General features: G+C 48.2%; 4 protein-coding genes across 4 annotated transcripts; 2 read left to right on the forward strand and 2 right to left on the reverse strand.

Annotated features, from left to right (window-relative positions):
- Positions 1–800: 800 nt before the first annotated feature.
- Positions 801–2,065, reverse strand: BKA55DRAFT_523297 (chaperonin 10-like protein; the record flags this gene model as incomplete). The annotated part of the gene is made up of 4 exons (XM_046188630.1): positions 801–1,450; positions 1,519–1,825; positions 1,879–1,959; positions 2,018–2,065. 4 exons carry the CDS (start codon positions 2,063–2,065, stop codon positions 801–803), a joined length of 1,086 nt encoding a protein of 361 aa, XP_046044213.1.
- Positions 2,066–2,954: 889 nt separating this feature from the next.
- BKA55DRAFT_653032 (aldehyde dehydrogenase domain-containing protein) lies at positions 2,955–4,651 on the reverse strand (the record flags this gene model as incomplete). Its single annotated transcript, XM_046197362.1, has 3 exons — positions 2,955–3,112; positions 3,163–3,495; positions 3,592–4,651. 3 exons carry the CDS (start codon positions 4,649–4,651, stop codon positions 3,006–3,008), a joined length of 1,500 nt encoding a protein of 499 aa, XP_046044214.1. The 3' UTR covers positions 2,955–3,005.
- Positions 4,652–5,503: 852 nt separating this feature from the next.
- On the forward strand, positions 5,504–8,746 carry BKA55DRAFT_709761 (beta-lactamase-like protein; the record flags this gene model as incomplete). The annotated part of the gene is made up of 9 exons (XM_046200766.1): positions 5,504–6,060; positions 6,121–6,280; positions 6,350–6,371; positions 7,069–7,101; positions 7,434–7,495; positions 7,655–7,994; positions 8,032–8,191; positions 8,317–8,528; positions 8,571–8,746. 9 exons carry the CDS (start codon positions 5,504–5,506, stop codon positions 8,744–8,746), a joined length of 1,722 nt encoding a protein of 573 aa, XP_046044215.1.
- A 2,547-nt stretch (positions 8,747–11,293) lies between these two features.
- BKA55DRAFT_580396 (uncharacterized protein) lies at positions 11,294–11,550 on the forward strand (the record flags this gene model as incomplete). Its single annotated transcript, XM_046193953.1, has 1 exon — positions 11,294–11,550. A coding segment is annotated over exon 1 (237 nt), but the record flags the coding sequence as incomplete, so codon positions are not given.
- Between the last annotated feature and the right edge of the window lie 3,737 nt (positions 11,551–15,287).

Genomic DNA, 15,287 nt, shown 5'->3' on the forward strand with positions numbered 1-15,287 from the left:
ACATGACCAACGGATACCTCGCTAAGGCATAATTTGCAGGGGTCCCCGACCCAGGCGAAAAAAAGGCCCCCCAAGTAACTATTCCTCGCAATCGATCTCCGCGTGTTCCAAGCTCCAACCCTGTACCCTGTTCCAGCACAAATCAGTGGACCTAACCCTGCAAATTCGCTCCTCACCAGTTCCAAGCCAAGCGATCAGCCAGAAGAAGATGGTTCGGCGCAAAAATGCCGTGTCTGACAGTTCCCGTGCGTTTAGCCCCGGAGACTAGCTCCGGACTCAAATGAACCCCGCATCCCTCCAACCCTGCCTCGTGTTCCCTGGAGCTCGCTGCCACGTGGAAATGTATTAGCTTTCCCGTTAACATCCCTGCGTTTTTCCTGATTGGACGTATTACCTGAGGGAATTTCTCAGCAATGAATACGTACTGTAAGCATCGCCTGGTAAGTGAATGGTTTTGATTCACCACTAGATGTGATATCGGCACCTCTAGTATTTTGATGACACCAAGGTTTCGCGTAATTGACGATGCTAGAGGAGGAGAATGGGCCGCTCATGTCTGGCAGAAGACTTGCCCCCATCGATAAGGGATGAGGCGTTGGTTCTCGGGGCCAAACTTGATAAAAGCACATTATGTGTTATGTGTAGGTTCCGGATAGACCCAGATGTTGTGATTTTAGTCTGAGCTCTCGGCACTCATCGCGACTCTGTTACGTTACAGACAGAGCATTATGGCTGGCCAATGATGGAAGCTGGGAATATCTTGAGACTACACTATCCTAGCCCTGGTGCTATCCTCCAAATTAGGCAAGGGCCTTAGCGCCATTGTCAATTTTAAAAACAACCTTGTGCACCTTCCTTGCTTCGAAGTCCTTGTATGCCTGCGGCGCATCCTCAAGGGACATGGTCTTGCCACACAAGAAGCCAACTTTCCTCTGCTCTCTATGTAGGACGTCCAGGGCCTCCTCAAATATACTTCGCACAGGGCATCTTCCAAAGGCCATAGTGACATTCTTCCCGTAGCACAACAGCCCATTTAGTGGGATTTCCTCTGTGTGAACTCCCACAGAGCTGATCTTGCCCCATGGCCTGACCAGGTCGAATGCAAGCTTGAATGCATTGGCGTGACCTACAATCTCCATGGCCACGTCCGCTCCGCGGCCATCGGTCGCTGCCTTGATCTTTTCCACTGGGCTATCATTCAAATTGATCGGAATGGCACCGATTTTCTCCGCTTCAGCAAGGCGCTCGGGCACCGAGTCGATCGCATACACAGTCTTGACCATAGTGAGTGCACAGGTAATTGCGCAGATGCCCACTGGCCCACAACCAATGACAACGGTCGTGAATTCCTTCTTGTCATGGGGGCTGAGGTCCTTTAGGAAACGGGCAGCAGCAAAATAGCCAGTGGGGAAAATATCGGCCATAAGAACGAGCAATTCCTCGGGGATTCCTACAGAAGAGACCAAGTCAGCAATGCCGCTTCAGTATATCCGTCTGTTTTTCACGGTCAAGTCTTACCGCTGGGAGCCTTTACAAGTGTCGTTGAGGCCAGTGGAACCCGGACATACTCGGCTTGCCCGCCATCGATCGTGTTAGCCGGGGCTGAGTTGCCGAATAGTTCACCTTTCTTGAATCGGCTCGCTTGGCCACGCACGCAGTAATAACATTCCTGGCAGGCAGAGAAGAAAGGAACAATGACCTTATCGCCAATGTCAAAGCCTTTGACGTCATCTCCTTTCTCCACAATCTCACCAACAAACTCATGCCCGCAGATAAAGCCCGTGGGGCATTCCAGGTGGCCGCGATAGAAGTGCAGGTCCGAGCCCTAGGCACAGGTGAGTTTACTTGGAGAGATTGGAATAGAGGTTGTGTACTCACACAGAGCGCAGTAGACGTCACTTTCAGCACGGCATCGGTAGGCTTTCGGATCTGTGGGTAGGGTCGATCTTCAACCGCAACCTGTAGGCGGAAGACATTAATATGGCCGAAACATACATGAACAAAAGCGAATTCATACCTGATAGGGGCCCTTGAAGACTACTGCGCGCATTGACTTGGGAGACATCTTTGCAATAAAGTTCGAGGAGTACTTGTGTACTATTTCCGAAGAGTGAGCTTAGCTTGACGAGACGTAAATGTCTAAATCGATGAAGGCCTGTGTGGTCAATGGCAGAGGAAGATAAAGTCCGCTTTATAATGATCAAGTATGTTGCTTACTCCGCCTTTCCCTTTACTCTTCTCGGCGGCACAGGCCTGACTTTGATTTCATGCGACAAGAGCCCTCACGGGTGAAGCCGGAGGGTTCAACGGGCTAGCCGCATATGTTCATGATGCATACCGTTGGACAAGCGCATGCTTAAGCTAGCCATGCAATGCGAGCACCACGCGGTGGCCGCAAACTTGAGTTTGGCATGCAATGCGGTAATCCATGTGGTGGAGACAAAACCTCGTGTGGTGGAGGTAAACTTGAGCTAGTCATGCAATGACAACGCGAGCACTACGTGGACGCCACGTGGGACACAAATGATTCCTGTTGGTGCATGTCGCTACTTTCTTTAGAATAGGAATGAATAATGGGTAGGACATTTGATCTACTACGTTACTCTCTAGGCTTAAGGCTATGGAGATCTGACAAGAGTCAAAAAAAGGAAACCGCGGAATGGAAGTGTCAAACGTGGGTTGTTGTATGATCAATCTTTTCGACATCACCCTACAAGAGCAGTTTCTTTATTGTAAATAAGTAATAAGGGAAAACCTCAATCATTACATGTTGTTTATATTGCGCAGTAGTGCTGGGTGAAAAAATATATTTTTGTAAAACTTGATTGTTTTTTTATTATTGAGATGAGAGTTCTTCTCGGGTTTATATCTCTAGATGATTTCATCTAGGACTTTGAACTCTAAATCTAGGACTTTCAGTCTAACAGTCTAAACCCTGAAAGGAAGGGGGATACCCGGATTTTCCAACATTACATATGACTAATTTATCTACGAACTCTTGGTTTTTAATCAGCCACGTTGATCAGTATGCTCTTGACTGTAAGATACTCCTCAATTCCATGATGTCCACCTTCCCGCCCATACCCCGATTCTTTGATACCTAAGCTCAGGCCTATTAGTTGTGTCCACGCTTTGCATAGGGTTTACGAAGTCTTCACTCACCTCCAAACGGACTCTCGCATGCACTCATTGATCCCTGGTTGACTGCGACCATGCCAACCTCGAGACTCTCGGCCACTCTCCACATGCGTGCAACGCTTTCGGTCATGACGTAGCTGCCCAAGCCGACATCACAGGCGTTGGCATTTTTCAAGACTTCCACCTCGGTCTTGAAGCGGTAGAGAGCGAAGATAGGGGCAAATGCCTCCTCGTGAGTGCAAAGCGATTCCGGGGACACATCACTCAGAATAGTGGGTTGAATGAAATAACCCGGAAGGCCGCCAGGTTGAAACGAGGCACCACCGAGAAGTACAGACGCACCGCGAGATTCGGCATCTGTTAAGGGAGTAAAGTTAGCAGGATCCTAGAAGATCCCCATCCCATAGCGGAATGAGGCTTTCGAATATTGTCGAATAATCACAGATTACATACCTTTGATGTGATTCAATGCTTTCTCAACCGCGCGCTCATGTGTGAGAGGTCCGATCGACACTCCCTCCGCTGTGCCCAATCCGACTTTTAGTTCCTTGAGCCGATTGACCAAGGCCCCTGTGAACCGGTCATAGATTCCATCCTGGACGAATATGCGGTTCGCAGACACACATGTCTGGCCGGCGTTGCGCGTCCTGGCTTGAATGCAAGCTCCCACTGCAGTCTCGAGCTTGGCATCATCGAAGACAATAAAGGGGCTATTCCCGCCGAGCTCCAGCGAAAGCTTGGTTAAACTACCAGCACACTGCCGGGCGAGCAGCTTGCCTATATTGGTAGACCCCGTGAAGCTGAGCTTCCGCACAAGCCTGGACTCGCACAACACCCGTCCAACCTCTGCCACTTTGGTCAGTGTAGTGATGACGTTGATGGCTCCCGCTGGAACCCCTGCCTCTTGTGCCAACGTTGCTTGTGCTAGGGCGCTCAAAGGAGTCTCTCCAGCGGGTTTCCAGACGGTTGTGCACCCAGCAGCCAATGCAGCGCCAACCTTACGGGTGATCATAGCGATAGGAAAGTTCCAAGGCACAAGGATCGCCGCGACCCCAATCGATTCTTTGATAGTTAGGATGCGCTGGCTGGTGTTTGCGGCTGGGACGACTTCGCCATAAGTCCGTTCCGCTTCGCCGGCAAACCACTCGAGGAATGAGGCGCCATATGCCACTTCGCCGCGCGATTCAGCAATGGTCTTGCCGTTTTCAAGAGTGAGGATGAGGGCCAAGTCATCTATATTCTCTAGGCAGAGGTCGCTCCAGCGTCGGAGCCATCGTGCTCGCTGCCGTGCTTGAGTTTTCTTGTACGATTCGAAGGTCTCGTGGGCGAATTCGATGGCTCTCTCAGTATCTGCGGCATCCATCTCTGGAAGAGTCGCTATAGTTTTGAGGGTTGCTGGATTACGCACTTCAAAAGTGGTCCCGCTAAGAGAGGAAGATCGGATTCCCGTGACATAGCCCTTCTGTTGAAGGAGGTCCTTCCTCTTGAGGCCAGACAAATTGAAAGAAGCCATGTTCTTGAATACGGCAGCGACGGTGGTGATGGTAGTCTTGTTGTTCAAGAACAAATAGATGCGAATTATAGGCAGGAATATTCGACGTCAAGCCTTATAACAGTGGATATCATTAACGATCAAGATGACCAACAAAAAGGGATTTTAAGAAAGTCTTATTAGGCCGAGAGGGATGAATATGAATTTGCAATCACTCTACGAGGCATTGAGAGAACTAAAACCCTCGGACCATTCCCAACACATCCCGGTATCTTCCCCAGCTCTACAGAGCACAACCTCGTGCATGATACAGTAATGGGCCCTCTCCACCCACCCTACCTCCGGGACTGTATCCCGGTTTAGTTAAGAGGGTTGTTCTCCGTACTGATCCACTCATCCGCCCTATCCGGGGAGGCCCACTTGGGACCCGATCCTGGTCTGTGGGTCTGAGCGGGGTTTGCCCGGATCCGAGTCTCAATTCCCTAGTCAAGATTCCCAAGTCTAGACTCACTTGTCAGCCCTGACCCGAGCGGACTACCCCAGGCCACAGAATATCAGAGTGCAGGTTGTCGGAGATAACAGCGTGCGGAGGAACACACCTTCTTCGTACAACTGCCTGCCGTAACGATACTCTAGAAACTTGAATTAGGAACTAGAGCTAGGGCATCCACTTGAATTCGCGCACGTCAAGAAGGGGCTATGCGAGCTCCTGGCACAACCCAAGCCTTAGGCTGCCTATATAATCATAAATACTAGAATTCACCGCTTTCTTAATACCTGTGAACCGGTGAATAGCCTACAACACTGCCTATATCGATACTACACCAGCCCCAACTCTTAACCACGCCAACGCCTTTCTTTAGCTTCCCCATCATGCCCAAGATCCAAGAGCAAATTAACCAAGGAGCCATTCCAAGCTATGTCTCCAATGTCTGCCCACAAGGCACTAAGTTTCATGTCCTCGAAGTAGGCTGGCTTGAGTGTGATGAAGGATTCGTCACTCGTGGGGGCAATACTAGTCTGAAGAGTACAGAAGGTCTCTCCACCGTCAACAAACGCCGCGAGTTGCCCATGTACTGCATCCTGATTGATCACCCACATGAGGGCCTCATCCTCTGGGAAACTGGTTGTGGGAAGGATTACCCTGAGGTCTGGGGCCCTGTATTGTCGGATGTCTTTGCGCGCGTACGCTATGAGCCCCAGCACGAGTTGCGTGCGGCCGTCGGGGCGACGGGCAACAAGATCGAAGATATCAAGAAGATTATCATAGGACACTTGCACCTCGATCATGCCGGCGGGTTAGATGAATTCATGGAGCGAAAAGATGTTGAGATTTGGGTTCACGATAAGGAACTGCGGTCTGCATTTTGGTCGGTGGCCACCGGAGCCGATACGGGTGTCTATCTGGAGCATTATCTCAAATTAGGCCTGTACGTGGTTTCTAAGGTAAATCCTGACACTAGCGTTGGGAAAATGTTAAGATACTCTAGGAACTGGAAGACCTTCGATGAGAAAAGTCTCGACTTTTGTCAGGGCATTACATTACACCATCTGCCAGGACATACAGAGGGCCTGATCGGAATGCAGATCAACATGCCCGAGATGGGGACTTTTTTCTTTCTCAGCGATCACTGTCACGTTATTGAGAATGTGAGTAAGCATCATTTTCTCAATCCCGATTTAGGCTGTGTGGATTAGGGCTTACAATTCTTTCAATAGTGGCGAGACGGTATCCCGCAAGGTTGGTTAGCTCGAGACCATCCAGCCTGGTTCAGAAGCACTCAGCGCTTGAAGCATCTAGAACGTATCACAAAGGGTCAAATTATTCCAGGTCATGACAAAGAGACGTTCCTGGATCTTCAGAAGCAAGCAAAAGTGTTCAGCTAAGTGCTAGATGGCATGTAACTTGATGTGGTTTGTGACCGTCTCATGCACACATCACAGAATGGAATCCGGCCTAGATGAATGAAGACTCCTGGTTTTATGTAAAATGAGTGAACGTAAGTACAGACAGTGTCTTATAGTTTCAGGATGCAATTAGTTTGACTCGTGATCTGTATATTGCTGCCTGCCTTTGCCTTTAGAAGTGTCGTTGTGTCAGATACTAAGGTGAATCGTGTATATTTCTTGATTCTGTCGCAATCGAAGGACTATTGAGACCTTATATCTTCGACTAGTTCCTTCTAGGACTTGAGTCCTAGAAAGTCCTAGATGAAAGTCCTACGATCTAAGTTTAGGGCTTCAAACTTTAATCCTGAACCTTAATCCTGAAGTTGAGGGTGAACCCTCCAACATTCAACACGTTGCCTGCTAGAATGCAAGCATGATCTTGAGGTTGTCTGCCTAGTAAAGAGGTGCAAGTCTTGTTCCTAGGGCTCCTATTTGCTTCAGTTGGTCTAGTGTATTCATCCTTCCACAGAAATTACTCTGCATTTTAGCTCATCTCCTGGGGAGAATGCCTATCTCTAAACGTAAGTCAATTTGCATCGACTCGGCCGATCATACTAGGTCCTTGTAGAGTGTACTGCGTGTGATATGAAGTACAACCTCTGTATGTTTCTAACCAACACATCATTGGAGTCAAATGATTCAACACTAGACAACCGGTGGCCAAAAAGCTTCTGAACTAGTCCAATTAAAAGATGGAGGTGAAACTCGGATAGTTCTGTAGTGCCTTGCTCCGTGGAAGCGGAGAGTTCAAAGCAGGTGTCAAGTTTGACCGTTCTTGGTTATTGCAAGGAGCTCTGCTTTTTTTGCTATGGAGAGGTCCATCATTTAGGTTTTTGATTGTACTATACAATAGCTGGCGTCAACCAAGATGCTGTTCGGATCCGAAGGTACCTGCAAAGTGAAAGTAGTACCTACGTTGGTCAAACTCCGCTCTCTGGGGCCAGCGCTTCGCATTCGTCTCGCAACCCAATCCGGGGCCTATCTCAAATTCAGGCGGTGACTTCTAAGGGCTCTTTTGATTTAATTTATCAATTATAAATAGTCTCACTACGTTTACCTTCTTCCGCCTCTCAGCACTCAACCTCTTTCTTGAGCAGAATGTCGCCATACTCCTCACTTATATCGCGATCGGAATGTTTTAATCCGGCAGCGGTCTCGTTGGAATCTAAAGCGTTCAATCGTGTGCTTCTCGACCTCACCAAGAATGGGCCTAAATGGAAGGGAGTTGGAGCTGCCGAATATCGACGTCTACGTGCTGCTGGCAAAACAGCTCTTCCTGGTCCGACTCTTCTTCCCTCTGCAACCGCATTCGAAATACCTTCGCGTGACTCAGGTCGCTGTATTTCATGCCGCATCCTCAGACCGCAGAACAGCAAACCCTTGACCGCCGTTTTCATGCACATCCACGGCGGCGGTTGGGTATTGCAGGACGAAACATATCAGGATCTCAGGTTACAGGCCATGGCTAACGACCATGGGCTCCTTTGCATCTCTATTGGCTACCGGCTCGCACCAGAGCATCCCTTCCCGGCACGACCGCAGGATTGCTACGACGCGGCAGAGTGGCTCGTGTCCAACGCAAATGCCACCTTCAAAGCGCCTCTGGCATTTGTCGGCGGAGAATCTGCGGGTGCGCACTTGTCGATGCTTGTTGTGCTCCATTTACTACAGCACAGCAAAGCTGAAATCTTTGATCACCGCCTTAGAGGTGTTTTGCTCCATTTTGGGTGTTATAGCCTCGATTGGACGCCGAGCGTATATACATATGGACGAGGAGAACTTGATCTCGTTCTCGACCTAGACAGGGTTAATGAGTTTCGCGACGCGTTCCTGCCAGGGAGGTCACCAGAGACGCTCAAGGATCCTCATATCAGCCCACTATTTGCAGATCTTGGACAGCTAAGAGGAAGGCTGCCTCCCGCTCTCTTCACATGTGGAACTGAGGACTGTCTCTTGGACGATACATTGTTCATGAGCATGAAATGACTAGCAGCTGGCGGCGAGTCGATGCTCAGCATTATACCAGGTGCGCCGCATGGCTACATCTTATTTCCCCGAAGCTCAGCTGGCAGTGGAGCTGAGGAAGGAATGCGAGCTGTTGATGATTTCCTTGCGGGTAAGGTAGACAGTTATGGTGGTGTCGCTGTCCCTGGCCTCGAGGGCTAGCGCCGCAGCCTGCTTTTTCTATGGTTCGGACGCTATTAGATAAGCTTCGGAATTCAATTGTTTGAAAACCTGATTAACGACTACATAAGATGGCTTTTCCGGTATAATAGAGTTATCAGCATGAAATATTATTAATATGAAGTATCATATCATAGAGATACATCCTTCGGACTATATTACACCCTCCCCACCGTCGGCGAGGGTGTCGACATATTTTACTCCTGATGATCGATGTTGTTATGCGTTCATAAAATCGAGCTTGTTCGGTGGCGGTTGGCCGGGGTCGGGTCTTATTACCCTGAAAAGGGCAGCTAAGGTCATCACGATAAAAAGCTCAATACGGAGATAGACCCGCTCGATGGAGTTCGGTAAATGAAAGCGGTGTATTGGAAATTTCGTCGTGAGGAGAGAATTTATAATCTAGGGACATGGGTTGACAGAATTCTCCCCACACTTTTGAACATATCCAATTATCTTATCTGGACTGGGATTGCCTTGCTGGGGGAGTGTGGAGGTGGTGGCCATCGAAAGACATCGGATCCGATGTGATCCAGTTTGGATGGAGACTCAATGCTACCGTAACTTCAGAACGGGGGCGCTTAGACCATGTCAGCCAGGGTTCTTCAGCTTATTCAAACTTCACGCCCACGTCGCTCATATTCGCTGGTAGGCGGCCAAGTCAAGACAGTTCAAGGGTCTATTCTCACATCAGAGTCAAATAAGACCGAACGAAAATTCCTCGGCGGCAAGAACCATGGATATCTGCTCTCAATTTCACGGATGCCTGTCCCCTTCCCCGCAATCCGCTAATGCACAAGCATCCACTTACACGTGGTTCCGAAACCGAAAACTTGCTCGCTAATATTATCTAGTCAGCCAGTACCTCCCGGAGCGCCCCCACAAGATGACGTGGGGGAAAAAGCATGCGGGGAAAGAAAAAACGGCCTGAGAGTTCCGGCCGTCTCCAGGTTGAGAGATTATATGCTTGGTAGCTAATCAGTCTCGGGTATTGTATGGTATAAAGAAGAATGGCCTGATTAGGAGTCTGCTCTGTGCATTTACGTGTCTCGTGCAGAGGCCGCCTGGTAGAAATTGTATACGGGATGGTATCTAATGTGTGGTCAAAGACTAACACATAAGGTACTTACTTACGTTATAGTTTAGATTAACCCTAAGGCAATAAATAGAGTTTTTTCTATAGAATAGATATTACATTATAATTGTGTTGGAAATTCCGGGGATCCCACTTCCTTTCAGGGTTTAGACTGTTAGACTGAAAGTCCTAGATTTAGAGTTCAAAGTCCTAGATGAAATTATCTAGAGATATAAACCCGAGAAGAACTCTCATCTCAATAATTAACAATCAAGTTTCATAAAATATACTTTCACCCAGCACTACTGCGCAATATCAACAACAAATTGTTGAACAGTAGGATGTCCGCACGGGGTATCATGTGACCTAATAGTCAGCTGTCGGCAACCCTAGACCCATTCAGGAGAGCATAATACGCAGACCCCTCAACTCTCTCCTGTAAAAATTTTTCCTTGGCACCCGCTGTTAGCGTTTTGCTAGGGTAAAGAATTTTTGCAGTCCAAAATGGCAGCAAAAGCAACTGTGGGGCTAACGGGACCCTAACAGCTGCTGGAAGAAAGGGATTCAGAGAGTTGACCTTTCTTCGTGACGCGTGTCTTCAACGACACTGAGCTTCGCGCGCTCTTGATATCGCCTCCGGGCGCCATTTCCTATGTGTTATCTGCGACTTCTTTCTACCTCGACATTTCGGCTTCGCGAGCCTGCGACATTTCGGGCTCTGCGCCCTCGATTTTCCCCGTACGACCGACCTCTGCAGCCTCGGCTGCCCAGACAACATTTGCGGCATTCTGCTGCTTGACATTCAGGGCCATTGCACCCTCACCTTCACCTTCGCCTGCAGTTTAGCGCTGCCTCGGCCGATCACTGCCGCTTTTGCTGCCCGAACAACACCAGCAGCCGCTAGCTGCTTGACTTTCTGGGCCCTTTGGTGCCCCCGACCTCGACGCACGAGCCCCGCATGGCTCGCTGCCCTTTTTGCAGCTCGGAAGCTGCATGACCGATCTCTGCAGTCGCATACTGCCCAGAGAACCTCTTCTTCTTTGCAGCCTCGGCTGCCGCCAGGAACACGACCGGGCTTCGACGATTTGTCTCACTGGCTGAGACCACTTGACAAAACCGCTGGGTCGAATGGTACAGAGCTTACCTGGAGACCGTGGAACGAGGCGACTACCTCGTCCACAGAGCAGCGTTCTGGCCGCCTTGGGGTTTTCTCCTGCAAGGGTTCTCCCCAAGGATGCACGGTTCTAGGGTCGCAGCTACTGGCTATCTTAGGGGATCATGGACTTCCTGCCTTAGGGTATGGAAAGCTACTTGATCTATCTGTGCAGGAGAATTCTAGGCTGGAGAGGAATAGTTCCCGCTGACGGGATGACCTCTTGAAAGTAAAGCGCCCTTGTGCCGATGATATGCTGTATGAACTAGATAGAAGCGTTGCTGGAGGGAAGCTCTGTTGAGATCAACTGTATTGATGTCCATGGGACGTGCTTCACCGACAACTACTGTAGAGCTGGCTACGAGTAGAGAGGTGCCTCTTGGAGGTAATGAGTACAGAAAACGCTCGAGCATGTATACGGCTCCGATCCAAGAGGCCTTGCAGATGATCCGAGCGAGAATCAGCCGGGCAGCGATTGTAGATAGTTTAGCTCAGCACGTCCTGTGCTCCGTTAGGAGACTTTTTGGGGCCTACGGCCCCCCGGATGAAAAATATACAAAAAAAAAAAAATTAAGCAGACCCCTCTCCGAGGAAGGCGGGGGATGGAGTTCGACAATACACATACAATTAAGGACATCAAGGCGCACGCGATCCGTTCAACAATAATACCCTTATAATAGCTTATTTTTAAGCTTTTTAGTAATATAGTTAGAAAGCTTATACTTCTAATTATAATTAAAACTCTTCTCTTAAAAGATATAAAAATCTATCTATTAACTATCCCTTAAGATAGTTCTCCCTATAAGCTATCTCTTAAGAAAATCCTCTCTGTCACGGGTTGGGCTCGGTATACAGGTGAACGGGGAACGCTTCAGGCGGAACAGAATCTATTGCTACGGGTAGGCACTGCAGGCAGGTCAGGCTCTATTGACAAGACGTAGCTCGAGGAGCTACGTTTAGGGGTTATCAAGTCGGTGAACAAAGTCTGCGCGATAACGTATCGCCACGTGATCCGGATCCATCTGGTTAGTGGTCTAGGGTACGCCAGTCTGGCCTCGAGCAATACTGATCCGCGAGACTTCGGCTGTTCGCCGGACCCCGTTATCCGGGCATAATCGTTTAGACGATTACAACCGAGTAGGATATAATCAAATCAATCAATCAATCTGGCCTCGAGCTGTGACACTCTCTATAAAGATAAAACTAAAAGTTACTCTTATAATATCTTTCTCTATTTTGATTATATTAATCTATAATTTATTTAATAGCTCTATTAAGTATTATATATAGTTTAATATTTAAATTATTTAAATTAAAGGATTAATTCTGTATTAAGGTAATATATTTAAAATAAAACTATAGCATTTCTCTATAAGTTATATGTAGTTAGCTATAACCAGAGAAGAAGATAGCTTATTATAAGATTAAAAAGCTCTAAAAGCTAGCTAAGAAGGACCTTAATATAGAAAAAAAAGCTTTTAATACCTTAAGAAACCTATTTAATCTAGCTTAGATATATACTATATTAAACTTATAGGAGAGGGTAGATAAAATAAAATTTAAATAATATGTTATAATATATTATATAGGAATAGCTATTATATATAATAGGTATTTTATTAAGGGGGAGGAAAAGTTAGACTATTAAAGGTTTTAGTGTTTCTAGTTATTAAGCTTTTAATGAATTTAAGGGCTTTAATTATATAAAAATAATTAAATATAGTGGTGTATAAGGTACATTCTGTTCTAGGGGCAATTAACAGCCGTGCCTTCTGTTGGTAACCAAAAGAACCACATTCGTATAGAACACGATATGCAAGCAGACCGCAATTATGGCTTCCCGAGGTCAATGCGATACCTATGCACACGAGAGACGTAATGACAAACCTCACGAGACTGAGAATTGGAACGAGCATGTCAGCCAGACTCCTCAAGGTCAAGATGATATCGAGTCAACAGTCGTAACGCTTTAACTAGTTTCAGGGATCGACGGAAGTCGGATCCGATTCTTCAGTGGTTCCTCACTCACACACTTTTCCAACTGGGCAAATGGCAGCTTGCGATATGCTGATCCTGCACCCCGCAACGCCTGTTGAGAGACTCAAACCTTGCCAGCGCGCGAGCAATCTGCTCATGCGGCCGACGTAAAGCACGGGACCATATTTCCTACTGCAGAAAGCCATTGCCGCGGCACCGGACGAGGCCTGCTCCCTCGCTGACCGCGACAATAATCTCGCACTACGTAACGTTTTGCCACGAATTTCCTATAATGGCTGTTTCGTGGCGCTGAAGAAATACCATCCACAACCCCTCTTTCGGCATAACCCCTCTTTCGGCATAACCCCTCTTTCGGCATAACCCCTCTTTCGGCATAACCCCTCTTTCGGCATAACCCCTCTTTCGGCAAGCAAAATAAAAAAAGCTTCACCAAAACTCACCAACTTCACTTACACAAATATTGGCCAAAATAAATAGCTACTTGGGGGACAATGCCTTTGCTGATTATAGAAATGATTGGAGTTAACGATTGTAGCCCTCTAAGGCTGTGCGGGGTACGCGATGTATGCATACCGTGCTATGGAAATAGTGTTAATTTGATCATCAAGTTCTTCACCGCTCTTTTCTCTGTTTTTTGGCCTTTATCTGCGACAACATATGAAAATGCCTAGGTCAAGACTTCGATGGAAATACACAGAGGAAGACATGGCAGAGGCCATATTGGATGTTACTGATAATGGTTTTTCACCTCCTCAAGCCGCTCAGAGACGGGGAGTGCCTCGGAGCACTCTAATCGACAGACTCAACGGCCGCGGGGCCGTGAAAGAGCAGGTCCACCCTTATCGACGCTTGTCCAAGAGCCAAGAGGATAGGCTCGCTTTCTGGATACTCCGTCAGGAGTCTTTGGGCTATGCTCCGTCCCACAGTCAGATCCGCGCTTGCGTCATGGGCCTGCTGAGACAGCAGGGCGAACATCCCGACTTGGGACGTAACTGGGTGACCAAGTTTATCAATCGCCGCGCAGACCTAAAGACCAAGATAGGTAGACGTCAAGAAGCCAAGAGATTTGACTCTTTCACACCTAGAGCGGTTCATTGGTACTTTGATATCAGGGAGGGCCAATATGGTTGGATCAAGCCTGAAAACACCGTCAACGTTGATGAGGGGGGTATTATGACTGGTTTCGGCAAGAATTCACCTCTATTCCCTGTCAATGCTTGAGTTTTGGCCGACTAACCCTCTGGGTTCAGGTCTAGATAGCCTGGTCGTTGGAAGCGCGGACCCGAAGCGCAAGGCGTTTCTCAAGGGACCACAAACTCGGAATTGGACTTCATTCATCGAAGCCATCACTGCTGACGGCCGCGCTTTAGTTCCTGGCATAATATTCAAGGGGAAACAGCTCCAGAAACAGTGGTTTCTTGATGAGTTCAAGCAGATAGCAGACTGGTATTATATAACATCGCCCAACGGGTGGACTGATGACCACATTGGCATTGAATGGCTTGAAAGAGTTTATCTGCCCCAGACTACGCCTGCCGACGACTCTGATGCGAGACTGATCATTTTAGATGGTCATGGAAGCCATGCAACAGTATGTTCACTATTTTCCCCACCTTAAGATCAGTGCTGAGTGATGGAAGGATGAATGGATGGCCACGTGCTTTTTGAACAATGTTTATTGCTGCTATCTACCAGCACACTGCTCTCATGGACTCCAGCCACTGGACAATGGAGTATTCAATGCCTCGAAGGCTGCATATCGACGAGAGTTGGAAAAGTTCGCCTCGTTGACTGATTCCGCTCCGATGGACAAGGTTAATTTCATCAGGGCCTACGCCAAGGCTCGTCGAGTTGGAATGACTGAGAAGAACATACTGTCTGGCTGGAGGGTTACTGGAAATTGGCCGATCTCACGTGCCAAAGCGCTGCGGCACCCAGAAATCCAGGAAGATAGGCCGAATGGCAGCCCAAGGGCGACTCCCGAGCCCAGGCCGTATTTTGACTCGGACGATACACCACAGACGAGCCGTCAAATTCGTGATCTTGGGCTGAACAAAACACCAAAGACACGGAGACGGTACAGCGTGATAGCTAAGGGCTTTGAGGCTCAACAGCAGACGGTAGCGGCGCATACGCTGAGGATTGCTAGCCTAGAGGAAGAATTGGCTCGCCTGAAGAGAGGGAAGAAGAGGAAGGCGGTGCCGAATCCTAACAAACGTTTTATGGCTCTTGGAGAGACTCTAGCTGGTAAAGAGTCCATACCAGAAGGGGCGACTCAAAATATGCCTGTTGTGGTG

The sequence above is a fragment of the Fusarium redolens genome, assembly GCF_020744475.1.
Source record: "Fusarium redolens strain MPI-CAGE-AT-0023 chromosome Unknown BKA55scaffold_18, whole genome shotgun sequence".
Classification (NCBI taxonomy): Eukaryota; Fungi; Ascomycota; class Sordariomycetes; order Hypocreales; family Nectriaceae; genus Fusarium; species Fusarium redolens.